Source organism: Staurois parvus, unplaced genomic scaffold (assembly GCF_062004578.1).
Source record: "Staurois parvus isolate SC_StPar_1 unplaced genomic scaffold, SC_StPar_1.0 ptg000711l, whole genome shotgun sequence".
Classification (NCBI taxonomy): domain Eukaryota; kingdom Metazoa; phylum Chordata; class Amphibia; order Anura; family Ranidae; genus Staurois; species Staurois parvus.
This window is the reverse complement of record NW_028318507.1, coordinates 1,296,097-1,315,986: the sequence shown is the minus strand read 5'-3', so window position 1 is coordinate 1,315,986 and position 19,890 is coordinate 1,296,097. Positions and strand designations below refer to the sequence as shown.

The 19,890-nt window shown below is 42.4% G+C and overlaps 1 protein-coding gene across 3 annotated transcripts in view; it reads left to right on the top strand.

The window, feature by feature from the left end:
• The first annotated feature begins 9,645 nt into the window (after window positions 1-9,645).
• LOC149445774 (threonine synthase-like 2) overlaps window positions 9,646-19,890 on the top strand; it is a 45,310-nt gene continuing 35,065 nt past the window's right edge. For 2 of the 3 annotated variants that reach the window (XM_089653422.1, XM_089653424.1), the window contains exons 1-2: window positions 9,646-9,796; window positions 17,435-17,665. In XM_089653422.1, coding sequence (XP_089509548.1) covers window positions 17,443-17,665 — 223 coding nt within the window. In that variant the 5' untranslated portion in view covers window positions 9,646-9,796; window positions 17,435-17,442. Of the gene's footprint in view, window positions 9,797-11,774; window positions 11,901-17,434; window positions 17,666-19,890 lie in introns of all 3 variants that reach the window. The other variant, XM_089653423.1, reaches the window with a different exon arrangement.

Genomic DNA, 19,890 nt, shown 5'->3' with positions numbered 1-19,890 from the left:
AGCTACATGCACAGCAGCTAGATGCCCTCATGTGCAAGGAGCCTTAGGGACTGTGTTGACGGGCTTTGGGCTTGTGTTGATCCATCAGTTTAAGATGTTTCCCGAAATTATTCAGAATTTCATGTCAGGTGTACTTGACCTGCAAACAAAATCCTGTTGACACAGACCACTAAGGCTTGTTTACACTAGCATTAGCCCTCTGAAGAGAGATTCACTGTGGATTGCTTTTTAGAAGATGTTTGAGAGGCAGTGAGATTATATTGTTTCCTCACCATTCTTTTCAATCCCAAAAAACAACTGTCCACTGTTTTGCTTTCTGCTGAAAGTGATTTAGTGGCTGTAAAGCTGCTTGATCACTTCCATGCACACTGGAATGTGCTCTTTCCCCCACCTGACCAATTTCACCCCTGGCCCTCCTATTGGTTGAGTGGATGGAGAACAGTGAACATCAGTTCCTGCTTACTGATCATTCCTATAGTGAATGAAGCCGGAACTGATGAGATAGAGCACTGTCTTTGCATGGCTGCTGTGGCTGACAAAGGAATTAATCAAGTACAAAAGCTAAACAAAAAGATGGCAACCACCCTAATTTATAACTATCGTTTGCAGTAAGGTGCACATGGAAGGGCAATGCAGATCACAGACAAAAATTTCCCAGCACACTTAATGTGTTCCTGTGCCTTTAGGAGGAGTGAGCACCCTAGCATTTTTTGCAGGCTAGCTGGTAAGGGCCTGTTGTGGAGAGTGCCAGGATTTCCTGTTTGAGATGCTCCCAGTTGGGGAGTTGGCATGTCACCATCTAGGGCCCTGCCAAGAAGATGCATAATAGTTGGGTGGAGAGCAGGGGCGGACTGACAACTCATGGAGCCCCTGGGCAATAGGGGATCATGGGGCCCCTGTGTCCTTGCCCAAACTCAAAAAAGCCTATGAAAAAGGTACCAGGGGCATCTCATGGGGCCCCCTACTGACCCCGGGCCCTCGGGCAGTGCCCGAGGTTCAAATGGGCAGTCCGCCCCTGGTGGAGAGTCATCAACGGGACCCTGTCATCGGCAGAATGGCAATTGGACTCTCCAGACCTGGTGGAGGCCATCCCCCACCAGGGCTTCCCCAACAATCGCAGAGTTGAGTGCTGCCCCAGTAGTGATGGGCAAAACACCCCCGTTTGGTTCGTAGTTGAACATTAAAACGAAAGTTCAACCGTGAACTTTGAAGAGGGACAATTCACTAAGCGGTATCTTATACAGCACAGCCACTAAAATACTGCATGAGTTATATTATTGAGTCATGCAGTATTTTAGTAGTGAAAACATTCTTTAATGATTCAGCTGCCAGCCCTTCAGTTCTGGTATGGATTTTGAGGGGAACCCCATGTCAAAATGTAAAAAGAAAATGGTGTGGCCCCCCTCCAAAATCCATACTAGACCCTTATCCGAACATGCAGCCCGACAGGTCAGGAAGGGGGGGGGGTGAGCATGCTCCCCCCCCTCTTGAACAATACCAGGTCACATGCCCTCAACATGGGGGGGTGCTTTGGGGCGGGAGGCCCCCCAAAAGCACCTTGTCCACATATTGATGGGGACAAGGGCCTCTTCCCTACAACTGTTGCTGGTTGAACAAAGGGGCCCCCAGATCCCAGGCCCCCCTCCCATGTGAATAAGTAAAAAATGCTCTGCTCTTGACACTGGCTCCTGGCCCTCTGACAGCTGCGCCGGGATGACAGTCCTTTAAAACTGTGATGACGTCACATGCGCTATGACCTGACCTGTGGTCAGACTCATTGGTTTGGCCAATCGCAATGCACTATAAGGGCGCAGTGCATTGTGGGGCACGGTGGGCAAACATCCTGCTGAACACCATTACTATTAGTGTGTTCACCAAAAACAGAATGGCTGATGATCGAGCCGATCGTATGTTCGACTCGAACATAAAGCCCAAAATCATCTCCCAGTACCAACGGGATCAAGCTCTGTCTTGACCCTGTCCCTGAGGTACTTTTGTCGGAGGTCTCTGTGCAGCCACCACCTACTACAACACAGGTACATGCAGCAGAGGCTAGTAGTTCTCATATACCATCTGGAGACCCACAGCCTGCTCTATCATTTACGCAGCCAACACAGTCAGTGGTGGACTGTGTGTCTTCAGCTTCTTGGGAGTGGTCTGGGGCCTTATGGGATGCCCCTAATGGTACTATTGCAGCAGAGATCTGGGATGTTTGTGGGCTCTCACTGCCTGACCTGCGTTTCCCGCATCAGTGCCCGTTTGTGACACCTGAGAGTGGGCTCAATTCATGGGAGACCTAGTGCCCTCCCTACATGGGGTCAGATGAAGAGGAAGTGGAGGAGACAAGCAGTGCCCCAGAGCCTTCCCAACATCCAAAGTCCTATCTGCCCCTAGGACAGGGGCAGCATCGCATATGCCTCCTCATCAGTATTATATTTATCTACAGATACAAAATTTTTTCTCCTCCAAGATTCCCTCCGTAAATCTAGAGAATCCTACTCTTTTCGAACGCATCTGCATTCAGGGTCCATACCAATGGGGCCTAATTTCCTCTATCTATACGTTACTTCAAGACACTTGTCCCCTTTCTACTGATACACACCTTTATATGTGAAAGTGGCCCCTAATCCTTCAATGAGATATCCTCTTAGATCAATGGAGCAGGATCTGGGAGGCCGCCTCTAGATTTTCTATATGTGTGGTATATAAAGAAAACACTTATAACATTTTGAAGTTTTGGTACAAGACTCCTGAGGTTCTCCATGATCACAATCTGAGTGTTTCTCATGTCTGGTGTCGATGTGGCGTGGAAATTGGCACTCTTTTTCACATTTTCTGGCTTTGCCAACACATTGCATCTTTCTGGAGAGAGGTCCTTAGCCTCTTGCGGCTACTTCTACAGGCCCATATTCCATTTGACCCCATTTACTTTTTATTAGGCCTACCTTTTACAGGCCTCTCCAAATCTGCCAAGAAACTATCCTCTCCTGTTTTGGCCAGGAGAACCATTCCCATTCATTGGCTATCTATTATACCTCCTACTCGGTCGGAATTGGTGAAGGTCATTGCTGAGATTAGAAGAATGGAGTACCTCACTGCTATGCATGCTAATCTTGTCCCCTTTTTTGAAGTGGTTGAGGAACCATGGGATCTTTTGATTTCCAATATGTCTACCCAGATGTCTGATGTTGCTGGCTAACCCACTGTTATACACTGACATTGTATGTATATGCATTTCACTCGATGTTCTTGTTTCTTTTCTCCTTTTGTTGGTTTGTGACTGTTATCTCACAACTCTGTGCAACTTTTTGTCTGTTGTATGTCTTTCAAAACTCAATAAAAACTAAAAAAATAAAAATTATAGAAAAAAAACCCACAACAGTCTGTATATGTAGTAAAGCATGCTTGTTATACTCACTGTGGAACCTAAGGGGTTAATCCTCCACATTGTAAAAAAAAGATGCTTGATTCTGTCTTCTCTGATCCTCCCCTTCTTCTGCTGTCCCCAATCCATCTGCTGATAGAACAGAGCCTTGAGGACAAGCTGCACATGTTCAGTTTCGTGTGTATTGCTAGAGAGTTTTTTTTCTTTCTTGGGAGAGTGCATGTGATCAGCACAGGGCCAATCAGCACTGTAGAGACAGAGGGTCAGGGGTTATGAAGCCTCATAGGAGAATCAGGGAAGAATGAAAACTCCTCCAACAAGCTTTAACCAGTGCTGTGCTGGACAGAAGTCACAAGACTGCTATATACTGCTGATAAGAAAAGGTATTTAGCAGTTTATATTGACTAAAATAATTGCATTTCCATGTTCTGTGTACTGTGGGAGACCAGATATAGTGAATGCAGGGTCCGGGGAGACCAGATATAGTGAATGCAGGGTCCTGGGAGACCGGATATAGTGAATGCAGGGTCCGGGGAGACCAGATATAGTGAATGCCGGGTCCGGGGAGACCAGATATAGTGAATGCAGGGTCCGGGGAGACCAGATATAGTGAATGCCGGGTCCGGGGAGACCAGATATAGTGAATGCAGGGTCCGGGGAGACCAGATATAGTGAATGCAGGGTCCTGGTTTAGTAACACTTTAAGATAATATATTTATAAACAATATAGGGTCTGGGATTAAAAATCCCATTTCAGTCTTTGCAGATGACACCAAGCTGTGCAATGGAATAACGTCCTTATAGGATGTGTCCAATTTACAAGCCGACCTCAATGCACTGTTTAATTGGGCAACTATGTGGCAAATGAGGTTTAATGTTGATAAATGTAAGGTTCTGCACTTGGGGGCTAAGAATATGCATGCATCATACATACTAGGGGGGGTACAACTGGGGGAATCAATGGTGGAGAAGGATCTGGGGGTTCTGGTAGGTCTCAAGCTTAATAATGGCATGCAATGCCAAGCTGCAGATTTTAAAGCGAGCAAAATCCTCTCTTGTATTAAAAGAGATATAGACTCCAGAGAGAGATATCATATTACCCCGGTACAAATCATTAGTAAGACCTCATCTGGAATATGCAGTTCAGTTTTGGGCACCAATTCACAAAAAGAACATTGGGGAACTGGAGAAAGTACAGAGAAGGGCAACCAAACTGATAAGAGGCATGGAGGAGCTCAGCTATGAGGAAAGATTAGAGGAACTGAATTTATTCTCTCTTGAGAAGAGGAGATTAAGGGGGGATATGATCAACATGTATAAATACAGCAGTGGTTCATATAGTGACCTCGGTGTAGAGATATTCACCCTGAGATCATCACAGAGGACAAGGGGGCACTCTTTACATCTAGAGGAAAAGAAATGTAATCTCCAAACACGGAAAGGTTTCTTCACAGTGAGAGCTGTGAAAATGTGGAATAGACTCCCTCAAGAGTTGGTTCTGGCCAGCTCAGTGGATTGCTTCAAAAAAGGCCTGGATTGATTCTTGGATACACAGAATATAACTGGATACTAACATTTATAGGTAAAGTTAATCCAGGGAATATCCGACTGCCTCTCGGGGGATCAGGAAGGAATTTTTTCCCAGCAGGTGCAAATTGGATCGTGCTTTGCTGGGTTTTTTTGCCTTCCTCTGGATCAACTGTGGGTGAAGGATTATAACTTTTTTTTTTCTATGGTTGAACTGGATGGACATTTGTCTTTTTTCAGCCGGACTAACTATGTAACTATAATATATCCATAAAGGGCCATATAAAGGCAAATGTAAAACAGTAAAGTCAAAGGAAAGCCAAAGATTGGATAACTCGCCAGTCATCTGCAGTATAATGCCCAAAAGACTTTGCTGCTAGCCCTGGACATGTATTTGCTGCCATGTAAGGTAACATTGGCAACAAGTCTTCTTGATGTAGTCACCTGTGTAAGCTGAGTTTTGCTTTTCCCTTATCAGTAATAAGTGTTTAATGCGTGACAAAGTCCATGGTCATTGAACTTGAACGTCCTCAGCCCTGCAGCCCGCTCTATACAGAATCCAGCTGTCATCATCCCACCATCCTCTCCATGCTGGTGAGGATTCAGCTGAGCTGCTGCCTTGTATGGTATCCTCGAGCTGCCGGCCGGGATGTTATTAGCTTTACATAGGAAGGAGGAATTCATAGAAGCTGATGATCTGCCGTATTTATACATATCTGCCTGCATTCCTGAATCCTGGTGAAGAGTGACCCATCCTAACACTAACCCAGCTGAATCAGAGTTCTAGATTTTAAAATAGTTTTAAATGAAATCCTATTACTATCACCTCAGGTCAATACAAAAGTAAGAAATCAGATCCTGTCTCATAGTATTAGGTAGAAACATTCTAATATTTTTTGCATTGTAAAATCATAGCATATAATAATAAATACATTTAAATAACCACTTTGCTTCTGGAGCACCTTTTTTAAAATTTTCATGGTAAAATTTGAATTTTTTCAGCTATAAAATTACTTAAACCTCCCCCAAACAATTATGTTCTCTGAAAGCAGAGGCCCCGATGAATAAAATGGTGGTAGCTGAAAATGTTTATACTGCAAGATAATTATGCAATTGTTTATCAAATCTATATTAAAAAAAATTGAGCCAAAATGAATAGTGCACAGAAACACAATTTTTTTTTGTAAAATATTTAAAAGTTGATTTTCTATCGAGTAAATAGATGCAAAACATGTCAAGCCAACTTTACAGTGCTGTAGAAGTGATTGGGTGACTCTATAGCCATATAGATCACTTTTATGGGATATCTAGAAGCTGTCTGAAAAAATGCTAATGCTAATCCTTTTGGATATATTAAATGTATAAAGTCACATGACTGTGTTTGGTACCTAAATATCATGTCCAGCAAGATTTGACAGACCAGCAAGTACGGTATGTTTTTGTACTTGCAATGCAACACATTCCAATGTGGTTTTTTTTGCCCTAATACAAATTTTTTTTTTAAATAACAAACATGTTATACTTACCTGCTCTGAGCAATGGATTTGCACAGAGCAGCCCCGAACCTCCTCTATTTGGGTCCCCTACTGGCGCCCCTGGCTCCTCCCCTTGCTTGCTATGGGTGCACATGTGCATGCTCACTCCCAAGCCAGCTCTGTGTGTCCAATGACACACAGAGAGGGGCTCAGCCCCGTCCCTCCGCTCCCTCCTCACTGGCTGTGATTGACAGCAGAAGGAGCCAATAGCTCCCACTGCTTTGTCTGAGCCAGTGAGAAGGGGAAGAGCCAGGAGAGCTGCTGCTCTAGTACCCATCTCAGGATCGAGATCAGGACCAGTTAAGAGGGTGCTGGGGAAACTGCACAGTGAAGGTTTTTTACTTTCATGCACAAAATGCATGAAAGTAAAAAAAACCTTCAGCCTTTACAACCACTATAAGGCTGCTTTCACACTGATTTGTTTTTTTACGCATGTGACCATGTAATCCTATCGAACTCTTCACACTGATCCTTTTTGGGTCAGTTGTGTCTTTTAACCACTTCAATACCGGGCACTTATACCCCCTTCCTGCCCAGGCCAATTTTCAGCTTTCAGCGCTGTCGCACTTTGAATGACGATTGCGCAGTCATGCAACACTGTACCCGTATGAAATTTTTATCATTTTGTTTCACACAAATAGAGCTTTCTTTTGGTGGTATTTAATCACCACTGAGTTTTTTTTTTTTGCTAAATAAAACAAAAAACACCTGAAACTTTTGAAAAAAAACGCACTTTTCTTTGTTTGTTATAAAATTTTGCAAATAAATAACATTTCTTCATAAATTTAGGTCAAAATGTATTCTGCTACATTTCTTTGGTGAAAATAATAATTGAATTTATAATTTTTTTTCAAATGTTTCTATTTTTTTATTTTTTATTAAATTTTTTCTTTTTTTTTACTATTTTATTTTTCAGCACACTGTTATCAAAGCAATACAATATTACCTTAGTAACATTAAACTACTCTGGGCAAGTGATCAGGATTTATTTTTTTAACACATTGCTAATACCAATGTATTTCATTGATATTTGCAATCATTGCTACTGAATGAAACGGATTAATTCAGTCTTTTGTTGTGATTAGCTGTGATTGGGTAAAGCTGATCACATGATACAGATGGGCTGTGAATGGCCCTGTCTGTATCATGTGATTGCTTTGACCATTCACAGATAACAACACAATTGTATAGAATAAATGGCATGACAGGAAGCCATCCATTGTATACAATAGACATGTGATCTGCTGTGATTGGTCACAGCAATCACATGACACTGGCAACAGGCCGGTGTAGTAATATGTCATCGACACAGCCGGTGACAGATCGTGCCAATGCGCGACTCGTTTTGACAGGTCGTCATATGACTCCCAGTCGCAACGGCGAGTGTCCTGCCCAGCCGTCAATCTGCTATAGGCCGGGCGGGAAGGTGTTAAAATCCCGCTTGCTGAATTTTTGGAGCAGGTTTGGTGGAGTGAAAAAAAAAAGCACACCAAAAAATGTACCCTCCCCATTCAAATGGATGGAAACGCAGCAAAAACGCACTACATTGTGTTTATGGTGCGTTTTTTGAGTCGCATAACCTGTAAAAAAAACTCGTACCGCATGTGTGTTTTTGCTACAGATCAGTGTGAAAGTAACCTAATGGCTCATGTACATTGGCAGAAAAATACAGCTGCTTTGGGCTTCTGAATTTTTTTATTTTTATTTTTTTGTATGCCTATGAATGCAGCTGCATGTTATTTATTGTGGCCATGTACAACCAGGCGTTTATGTGTGTATTAATGTGTAGCATTTAGGGGAATAAGGCCTCATGCACACATGTACGCTCCAAATATGCCGCCAGAATTTGGTAGGAAAAATGTCTCTAATCTCAGGAATCCCCCTGATGAAGCCACGTGACCCGGTGGCGTAACACGTAGGGGAGGGGCTCTGACGTCACGACGCTATTCAGAACACACACGGCGAGTACAGACAGTGTGCAGAGCATACACAGAGGAATTATATGTTTTAAAAACAGCTATTAATTTAGAAAAAATGTGAGTGGATATATATGCAGCATTAATAAATAATTTTAAAAAAGGATAAGGCACTATCAGGGGCGGACTGACCATTTGGAAACTCGGGCAGTGCCCGAGGGCCCGGGGTTAGTAGGGGGCCCCATGAGATGCCCCTGGTACCTTTTTCATAGGCTTTTTTAAGTTTGGGCAAGGACACCGAGGCCCCATGATCCCCTATTGCCCGGGGGCCCCATGAGTTGTCAGTCCGCCCCTGGGCACTATATATAGATTCTTTTGCATGATAACCCACAATATGGAGGAATAAAGAGGGGAGGTGCAAAGACCCCTGGAGGACAGAGGAAGAAAATCCATCCATTCATAATACAAACAGGGATCAGCAAGTCCAGGAGACCCCCTGTGGGAAAAGTGCATTACTACATTCAACTACCCATCGTTTTTGGAATATGGTCAAAGCTTGAAAATCACCTACCCATCCACAGAAGGACACAAAGCTGTTTTAGCCTAACTTCACGGTTTGGCTAAAATTAAAGGTGAGAACATAAATAAGAAAGATCCATTCATTTTCTGATTGCCATCATGGAGTGGACTTTTTTGGTTTCTTGATTTAGACACTATTTTGTAAATTGAACACTAAATATTTTATACACTTGATATATATTTTATTTTTTATTTAATTATTTATTTTTTATTCATATTTTATTTTTCGTATCACTATAAAATAAAATTTTTTGGGTATCTTAAATTGAGAGTTTATAATAATATATTTTACTAGAGCACATATTGCACCTTAAAAATATATTAAGGTTTATTAAATTTCACTTGTATTTAAAAACTGATTTTTGCAAAAATATTAATTATTTATTCACAGTGGAGCACGACACAAATTTAATGTTATATATTTGCACATGTTTATAACTCTTTAACTCTTCTCCACTCTAACTAAAAAACAAGTTTTATTTTTTTATTATTATTATATATTATTTTTATTTAAGTTATATTTTAAGCAGTATGAGCATTCTTCACGTTATTAGAAAATCGAATACTATGACTATTTATTATACTGTGCTCAAGCTGGTCTAGAGATCGATCTGCACAGACAGGACATGTGTGTACTCAGGCTGGACGGCTGACGGTGAGCGTTGTCAGCACAGCTGCTCCTTTAAGAAGCCGGTCACATGATTCTGGGAGCAGAGGGCACTTCAGCGTTGGAAGGAAGAGGTTTATGGAAACACAAATCACAAGCAAGAGACTTCATTTCTGTACATGATAATTCTGTAGCCTGTGAGAGCAGCAAAGGATCCCCTGCACAATACTCATCATACACCGCCGGGGTGAGAATCACTATTAGAGAAGAGTAGAAATGTTTGTTTTCTTTGTCCTGCATATGAAGCGGTATCTTCCATTATTACTCTGGTTCTACAGCCTAGCTCAGAACAGATTCTAAGAAGACCGCAATACGTATATATACGTTCCAGAAGTGGGGAAGAGATCAGCCATAACCTTTTCTTTCAGCCTGGCTTTCTGATGAAAGTGGTCTAAGCAGTTCATTAGCCACTGGAACACTTTCTGTACCTGTGCCCCCCCCCCCCCCGCTGCTCACCGGTGTTTCTCGGGCTCACTGTTAAAACCAGCGTGCACGAGAAAAGATCCGACGGTGCGGCTCGCTGCTCCTAGAGGCAATGAGAGATTCTATGGTCTCTGATCACCTCTATGGTGTTGGAGGTCCAAAGCGGCATCATGACGTCACATCCAGTCCAGGACAGATGTAAACAATTGTTTTCTTTTTTTAAAGAAAAAGAACAAAACATTTTTTTTTTAATCTTTTGCTTTTAAAGGAGAGATTTGGAGTCTTTTTGACCCCAGATCTCTCCTTAACCACTTTGCGCCGGCGCCTCCCGGCGCTTTAAAAGTTTCAGAAGTCGGGCGGGGTTTTAGGGTCATGTGACCGCTGTGATTCGCCATCATGGTGGTCACATGATCGGAAAAGGTCCCGATCGCAAGGGGAGATCGGAACCAGGGGCGGACTGACAACTCATGGGGCCCCGGGCAATAGGGGATCATGGGGCCACTGTGTCCTTGCCCAAACTCAAAAAAGCCTATGAAAAAGGTACCAGGGGCATCTCATGGGGCCCCCTACTGACCCCGGGCCCTCGCGCAGTGCCCGAGTTTCCAAATGGTCAGTCCGCCCCTGATCGGGACCTTCCCGTGAGTCACGGACATATGTGCTGGTAGTGCGCAGGGTGCTCACTCTCAGCACATATGTATTTTCTAATGGCACGCAAATATGCAAGGCCCAGATGCCGAGAGGTACATATTTGCATGCGCTCGGCGTCCAGGGGTTAAAGAGGACCTATCATGCTTATTTCTATTATAAAGGATGTTTACATTTCTTGTAATAGGAATAAAAGTGGTAATAAAAATATAAAAGTGGTAAAAATGTAAAGCTCCCCCATCCCTCCGTGCATGCAGAAGTTAACACATATGTAAGTCATGCACGCATGTGTAAACGGTGTTCACAGCACACATGAGGTATTGCCCTGAACGTTAGAGCAATAATTCTAGTGCTAGACCTTCTCTGTAACTTTAAACAGGTAACTTGGAAAAAAATTTAAAGCGTCGCCTATGGAGATTTTTTCAGTAGTTTGTCACCATTCCACGAGTGTGTCCAATTTTAAAGCACCGTAACATATTTTTAAGATTTCAATTTCAGATTAAAATTAATTTTTTCCAAAAAGATTGTGTTTGAAAAACTGCTGCACAAATACCATGTGACATAAAAAATTGCAACGATCGCCATTTTATTATCTAGGGTCTTTGCTAACAAAAAAATATATAATGTTTGGTGGTTAGAAGTAATTTTGTAGTAAAAAATACTGATTTAAACTTGTAAGTAAAACGTGCCAGAAAATGCTTGGTCTTCAAGTGCTTTTAAAGGGCCACAAATCTAATACAAGAATGTTCTTACATAAGAACATGGTCACTAATTTGACTTTTGCTAAACAGAAAATCCTAAAAACACGAAGAAGTCTTCTGCTCCTCACATCAGCCATTCAGAAAGCACAGAAGTCAGAGCGTCAGTGTAACAGCCAGGAAACCTGCATTTTCAGAAGGGGTCAGTAGTAGCAGTCTATGTGTTTTTCTCAGGAAGGTTTATCTTTAAAAGGTTAGTCGACCTCTACATCATGCACCCTTCCTACCCCCAGTCACCGGTGTACTTACCTCTGGGGTTGCCAAGCTATTAGCACCCCCACAGCCACTCCAGTGTTCTGAGAATTTGAAACCCCATTCTTCTCTCTCTTTTCCATGCAGTGCTTCAGGGATGGACCAGATGTATTCAGTGTGACAGTGATGACCATGAGTGGTACAAGTGGATAGCCATCCATCTATCCATAGGCTGCATAGAGCTGTATTAGACCTTGTATGTTTAATGTCCTGGTAAGCCATGTGGTGTGGGGGTGGCTGCGTGCACTGTAATTGGTGGAGGTGGTACAAAGGATACACATCACTCTGGACTGTAGTGTACTTTATAGGTTTTTTTGATATTACATCAGAACGTTTTGTATTTATGCACTTAATTGTTGCAGTGCAACACATCGGAGTTGATTTACTAAAACTGGAGAGTGCAAAATCTGGTGCAGCCAGGGGCGGACTGACAACTCATGGGGCCCCCGGGCAATAGGAAATCATGGGGCCCCTGTGTCCTTGCCCAGACTCAAAAAAGCCTATGAAAAAGGTACCAGGGGCATCTCATGGGGCCCCCTACTGACCCCGGGTCCTCGGGTAGTGCCCAAGTTTCCAAATGATCAGTCCGCCCCTGGGTGCAGCTGGGCATGGTAGCCAATCAGCTTCTAACTTTTATACTAAAATACTAACATTTATAGGTAAAGGTGATCCAGGGAATATTCGATTGCCTCTCGGGGGATCAGGAAGGATTTATTTCCTTGCAGGAGCAAATTGGCTCATTCTTTTTTTTTGCCCTCTTCTGGATCAACTGTGGGTATAGGATTATAATTTTTTTTTTTTTTAAATGGTTGAACTGGATGGACTTTTGTCTTTTTTCAGCCAGACTAACTATGTAACTTCAGCTTGTTCAATTAAGTTTTGACAATAAAACCTGGAAACAGATTGGTTTCTATGAAGAGCTGCACTGGATTTTATATACTCCAGTTTTAGTAAATCAACCCCATTATTTATGTTTAGTCTGGTTATTGGGTATTCAGAGATCAGTGAGTGCTGCTGTTACCTTCATATGTATATTTTGTGTATGGTTTACACTAAGAGCGGTTTGTGTGCTATTTTTGGTTTCACATGTTGAGCTAATATAATCAACTCTGTGCTGAACTGTGCCACAAGCCACTAGTGCTTTTTATTATACATATTCACCAGCTTCTTGTGATAATCAATGCCATGTGTGCCATTGTTAAGGGATTATCAGTGATCTGTGTTTGAGATATGACAAAGATGCAGCCTGCAGTATCTATATTTAACCATTTAGCCGCCTGGCCTATAGCCGTTTGGCGGCCGCAAAAATGCTGTAGCTTTCGGTTGCACGCCATTTGGCGTGCTCCCGCACATGCGCAGTTCGCGCGGTTGCAGAGCCGCGCAGCGGCGCGATCTGTCACCGGCCGTGTACCTCGGACACGGCCGATGACAGATCTGAGTACCGGCCCCCGTTGCCGGTACTATGTGACCTGCTGTGACCAATCACAGCAGGTCACATGACAGTTGTAAACAATGGATGGCTTCATTCATGCCATCCATTGTATACTAGTGCCTAGCTGTGAATGGTCACAGCAGGTCACATGCACATGTCATGTGATTAGCTGTGGCCAAATCACAGCTAAGCACAGAAAAAAACAAAAAAAAAAAACCTGAATGAATCGATTTCGTTCAGGTAAATGCTTGCTTATAGCAAAGTAATTCTTTGCTATAAGCAAATTGTGTAAAAAAAAAAATACTGATCACTTCCCCAAAGTAGTACAATGTTACTATGGTAACATTGTACTACTTTGGTCATAGTAAAATATGAAAAAAAACTTAAAAAAAATAAAAAAAATGTAATAAAAAATTAAAAATAGTAAAAAAATACAAATATATATATATATAATTTGTTTTCATACTGTCACCAGTCAGTGTCCCTGTTCACCGCCATGCCAGTTATATGATGACGCTGTACTGCACTGGTGACAGTATGTAAAAATAAAAATAGTGAAAATAATTTTTTTAATTTTCTGAAAAATTATGACAAAAAAAATACAACTTCAAAAAACTCGCCATTCCTCTTATGAAGTACGTCGGACTGTCTACTCTGCAAAAAGGGGTCATTTGGGGATATCTGTACTATTCTGACATTCTTGGACCTCAAGAAATTAGATTGGCTGTCAGTACTTCAGGATTGATCAATTTTCAGATCTATACCATAGTTTGTGAACTCTATAACTTTCCTACAAACTAAATAATACATCCTAATTTTGGGTTATTTTCACCAAAGACATGTAGCAGAATACATCTTGGCCTAAATTTATGAAGAACAATTATTTATTTGTAAACTTTTATAACAGAAACAAAGAAAAACGTGGGTTTTTTTTCAAAATTTTTGGTCTTTTTTTGTTAATTTAGCAAAAAATAAAAACCCCAGCGGTGATTAAATACCACCAAAAGAAAGCTCTAGTTGTGTGAAGAAAATGATAAAATTTTAGTTTGGGTACAATGTTGTATGACAGCGCAATTGTCATTCAAAGTGTGAGAGCGCTGAAACCTGAAAAATGGCCTGGGCAGGAAGGGGTAAAATTGCACGGTATTGAAATGGTTAAAGAGGAGCAGAAAATACATGTTGCTCACTTGCAGTCCATGTTTAATGTGTTAAACTGAAATGGATAACATTATACAGCTAATTACTGGTTCACACTAGCCCGCAGGCTTCAGGCTGGTTGCAGGTTCAGGAATTGCACCTGTTCCCACACCCACAACCACCCACAGGCACATTGTGTTTCTCTTGTGAAGAATGTGGGGGTGTCATTAATTCTGAATGGCACCCCCACGCATCTCATCTCGCAGCGCGATTGTGGGTGCAGGAAACTGCATGGTGCATTTGCTTGGTGAAACGAGGGCACAGCAGGTCATTCAAATGAAAAACGATGGCAGCACGGCCTTCACTAGTGTGATTCAGGCCAGCAGTAGTGGCAGTGCAGGCCACATGGAAAAGCACATTCATTTGTATTAGAGAATTACCATTACTAACATATAGGATACTAAACAGAGAAAGTGAGTGTCAGAACAAACACAAAACTGACCAAAGATAGAATAAACATAGGGGTTGATTTACTAAAGGCAAATAGACTGTGCTTCTGCTCGTTTACAAAACCTTAGAGCAACTGCACTGCAAGTGCACAGTCTATTGGACTTTAGTAAATCAACCCCCAAAGTGTGACTAACCTGTATTTAAAGAGGAAAAGAAAAAACATGTTGCTCACTTGCATTACGAGTTTAATGCGAGCTTATTGGTATAGTCTCCTGAAGTCACTCTACAAATCATTAGAGCTCCCTCTAGCTGCAGCCTAGTAATAGCATTACTGGGAGGTTTATTTTACTTTCTACACTATAAACAGGTGAAGACATGAAAATATATGAACATTTATAACTGTTAACCACTTGAGCTCCAGAGGATTTACCCCCCTTAATGACCACGCCTCTTTTTGCTACTCGGCGCTGCACTAATTCAACTGATAATTGCACGGTCATGCAATGCTGCACCCAAACAAAATTTACGTCCTTTTTTTCACACAAATAGAGCTTTCTTTCGGTGTAAATTGATCACATGTGTGCTTTTTATTTTTCAAGCTATAAACAAAAAAAGGCCAAAAATTTTGAAGAAAAACAATATTTTTTACTTTCAACTATAAAAAATATATAGTAAACTCAAAGTTGGTTATAAATTTAGGCCAAAATGTATTCTGCTACATGTTTTTGGAAAAAAAATCCCAATAAGTGTATATTGATTGCTTTGTGTGGAAATTATAGCGTCTACAAACTATGGTATAAATACTGCAATTTACGCCATTTTTCTGCTATACAGCGCTGCGCTAGTTTAACGGACAATTGCGCGGTCATGCAATACGGTACATAAATGAAATTTACATCCTTTTTTCCCCACAAATTGAGCTTTCTTTCGGTGGTATTTGATCACCTGTGTGATTTTTATTTTTTGCGCTATAAAAAAAAAGGCTGACAATTTTGAGGAAAAAAAACCAATATTTTGGACTTTTTGCTATAAAACATGTCCAGTAAAAAAAAATGCAAAAATCAAATTTAGTCATACATTTCTGCCAAAATGCATTCTGCGACATGTCTTTGCTAAAAAAAAACCCAATACGTGTAAATTAATTGGTTTACGTGAAAGTTATAGCGTTTACAGATACTGGAATTTTTTATTTTTATTTATACTAATAATGGCGCCGATCAGCGACATATGGCGGCAATCAGCAACATATGGCGGCAATCAGCAACATATGGCGGCGACCAGCGACCTATGGTAGGACTGCGGGACTGTGGCGGACATTTTGACACTGGGGGGGGAACTGACTTGGGGTCACTGACATCCCCAGTGACACCAATACAGTGATCAGTGAAAAAAAACCACTGAAACTGTACTAATGTCACTGGGGAGGAAGGGGTTAACATTTTTAGAATTTGCTGTGTAAGGGGAGTGTTTTACTAGGCGGGGAGTGTGTACTGGACGGGGGAGGGAGGGGGGAGCTGATCAAGGGAGAGAAACTCTGCAGCTTCTCACAAGCTGTCAGAGAACTGACACAGAACAGGGCTGTGTGTAAACAATGCAGCCCTGCTCTGTGTCAGCGATCACCGTCAATCGCGGGAAAACGGCCGGTAAAAACCGGCTGTGACCTGGTGGCTGACACCCGCTGCTGACACCCGCGGGACAGATAGGGCGCCTTGCGCGCGCCCCCTACCTGGTTTGAAGGCAGCCGTTTTAAAATGTGCTTTTGCCTACGAGTGCCGTCCTGCCGCTGTTTATATGCGGTGGCTGGGCGGCAAGTGGTTAAGAAGCAAAGTGTCCATAAATATGTCTTTTAAAAACTCCCACAAATAATGAGAAACATCCACAAGTAAAAAACGTTTCTGTTTTGTGTTCAGGTTGATTCAATGGACTTTCATCTGGCATGATTTTTTATATGTGATTTTTTATGTGTTGGACACTTGCACTTGTGTATTAGTTGCGTTCCCCTAAAGGGAATCACTTGCCTCACAGTTATTTGTTCCCCCTGATTGGGGTTATTTTATGTGGGGGGTCACTTGTGCAGTTTGTGACAGCTGACCTATATGTTACTATGTCTTTTGTGTTATTGATACTTCTGTTTAGTATTTATTTTAGCGCTACACCATTTTCTTCATAATATTTGTATACTTTGTGGTTAAAAGAGGGTGCTAGCTGCTTAGGGTAGGTTACATCCATTTCAGCGCAGGGGGTCTTTCTCCTTCCACTCAGCTGGTCTCTCACAATGAACATGGTGGATGGCTGTATAGCAGTGGGCCCCTATATCAAGTACGTTGACCACCAGCTTCCTGAACCTTGTCCACTCTTAAGAAACGATTTGAATTCCTGCATGCTTTCTATTCCCTGTTACTTCCTGTACATTATGGCATTAGTTACTAAAACAGAAAGTGATGGGAAATCTCTCCAATGGAGACACAAATGGTAATAAAAACCTGACTGAGGTTCCCTACTTAGGCCGTTGTTTGGTGGACTGCACAGTTGTAGCCATATCTACAGCTGACATAATGCTGCTTACAATAGTGGATCCTAGTTTTAGTTTTTTTGCAGCAATAATTACTAAATATGTGAAGGGTTAAGTCTTTTTAAGGTGTCATCCTTATTTTGTGCCTAGAGTAAATATACTGTAAATCCTGATGCATGTCGTCTGTACATATGAGTGTTTTTCTTCCCTTTATAGCTGAAAAAATGAAGTACACCAGCACAAGAGGAGCTGTGTCTGGTGTGGGGTTTGATGAGGTCTTATTTTCGGGATTTGCTGCAGATGATGGTCTGTATATGCCGGAGCAGATCCCGAAGCTGGATGAGCAGACTCTCAGATCATGGAGCGCTCTCTCCTACAAGGAGTTGGTGAAGGAAGTGTGCTCTCTCTTCATTCCTTCGGAGCTCATCCCCAGGAATGATCTACATGGTAAGTTACACATTAACGAAAGTTGAGAGAAATGTATAAATTGCTACTGCTAAAGTGTTCACAAAGGTTGATTGGTGGCCAGGAGAAGTATCTCCAGTTCTTAGTAAGGGCAAGTCGATATGCAGTATACGGCACTATTTAGCTCTTTAGTTGAGGAAAAGCACTAAGGAAAAAAAGGTCCCTAACTCACTATAAGCGCCATGTCACTCCTTGACACAGGTGCATTTCAGCGTAGCAACTGGTGTGCACTGCAATTTGGGTGAGATCAGACTTTTTTTTTTGTTTTTACATTTTTCTAACAACTTCTCAACCGTGCCATAGCCAAAAGACGGTTACAGTGCGGTCTTCTACGTCTGAGAGGGTGTCTATAGATGTCCCCCCAGAACCCTGCCCCCTGCATGCCCCCCGGGTGCGCATTGGGCACGCTCTGTAATCACCTTTGGACACAGTTGATCACAGATCAAAGTAAAGGCTCAATCACAGCGGCCCTTTGCCATGTGATCACCTGTGTCCAATCACAGCTGATCACATGTAAACAAATCTGCCGGTTATCAGCATTTCAGCATATCGGCTCTCCTTTCCTCACACAGTGACAGCACGTGAGGAAAGGAGAGCTGATAACGGCAATCCTGACAGGCCACATCTACAATGATAATCAGGGCACTGATCTTCAGTGCCCCAATTATCAATGCAGCCCCATCAGTGCAGGTTCTTAGTGCCTATCAGTGCCGGCTTATCAGTGCAGCCTCATGAGTGCCCATCGGTGCAGCCTCATGAGTGCCCATCGGTGCAGCCTCATGATTGCCCATCAGTGCAGCCTATCAGTGCCAGCTTATCAGTGCAGCCTCATGAGTGCCCATCAGTGCAGCCTCATCAGAGCACATCGGTGAAGAAGAAAATTTTCATAACGAAAACTAAGAAAAACTTTTTTCAAAATGTTCAGGCATTTTTCCTTTGTTTTGTGGCAATAGCCGCCCATCACAGTGCCACAGCATCTGCTGTGAATAGACCCTTATTTCAAAAGGAAAAATACATTGTAACTGCTTAAAATGCCTAAAATGTGGTAGCTGGAGTTAGGCTTTAATTTCTTAGTCATTTATGTAAAGTCCATCTAAATCTACTAGTCCATCTAACACTAACCTCACCCTAGGATGACAGCACTGCTGTCCAAGGGTGGCTACATGGCTGCTCCATAGATACAGCTGATGATTGAGTGTAGCCACCCTAAGGCTTCATGCACATGGGTGAATGAATTTATGCTGCCAAAAGGTGGCAGAAAAAAATGCCACTGATTTTGTGTTTTTTCACTTTTAGGTGCATTTTATGCGCATTTACATGCATATGGTGTTTAGAAGCGGTTGCGCGCAAACTCATTCTATTGGCTAGAATATTCATGCATTCTATCCATTAGAATACAGTGAAGGAAATAAGTATTTGATCCCCTGCTGATTTTGAATGTTTGCCCACTCACAAAGAAATGATCAGTCTAAAAATCGAATGGTAGGTGTATTGTAACACAGAGACAGAATTGCAACCCAAAATTCAAAAGAAATGCATGTCTAACAAATGATCAAGTATTTGATCCCCTTCACAAAACATGACTTAGTACTTGGTAACAAATCCCTTGTTGGCAATCACAGAGGTCAGACGATTCCTGTAGTTGGCCACCAGGTTTGCACACATCTTAGGAGGGATTTTGGCCCACTCCTCTTGGCAGATCCTCTCCAGGTCATTAAGGTTTGGTGGCTGACGTTTGGCAACTTGAACTTTCAGCTCCCTCCACAGATTTTCAGTCGGATTAAGGTCTGGAGACTGGCTAGGCCACTCCAGGACCTTAACGTGCTTCTTCTTGAGCCACTCCTTTGTTGCCTTGGCCGTGTGTTTTGGGTCATTGTCATGCTGGGACACCCATCCACGACCCATTTTCAATGCCCTGGCTGAGGGAAGAAGGTTCTCACCCAAGCTTTGACGGTACATTGCCCCGTCCATCGTCCCTTTGATGCGGTGCAGTTGTCCTGTCCCCTTAGCAGAACCCCCCCCCCGAAGCAGAATGGTTCGCCTCCATGTTTGACAGTTGGGATGGTGTTCTTGGGGTCATAAGCAGCATTCCTCCTCCTCCAACATGGCCAGCTGAGTTGATGCCAAAGAGCTCGATTTTGGTCTCATCTGACCACAACACTTTCAACCAGTCCTCTTCTGCATCATTCAGATGTTCAGTGGCAAGC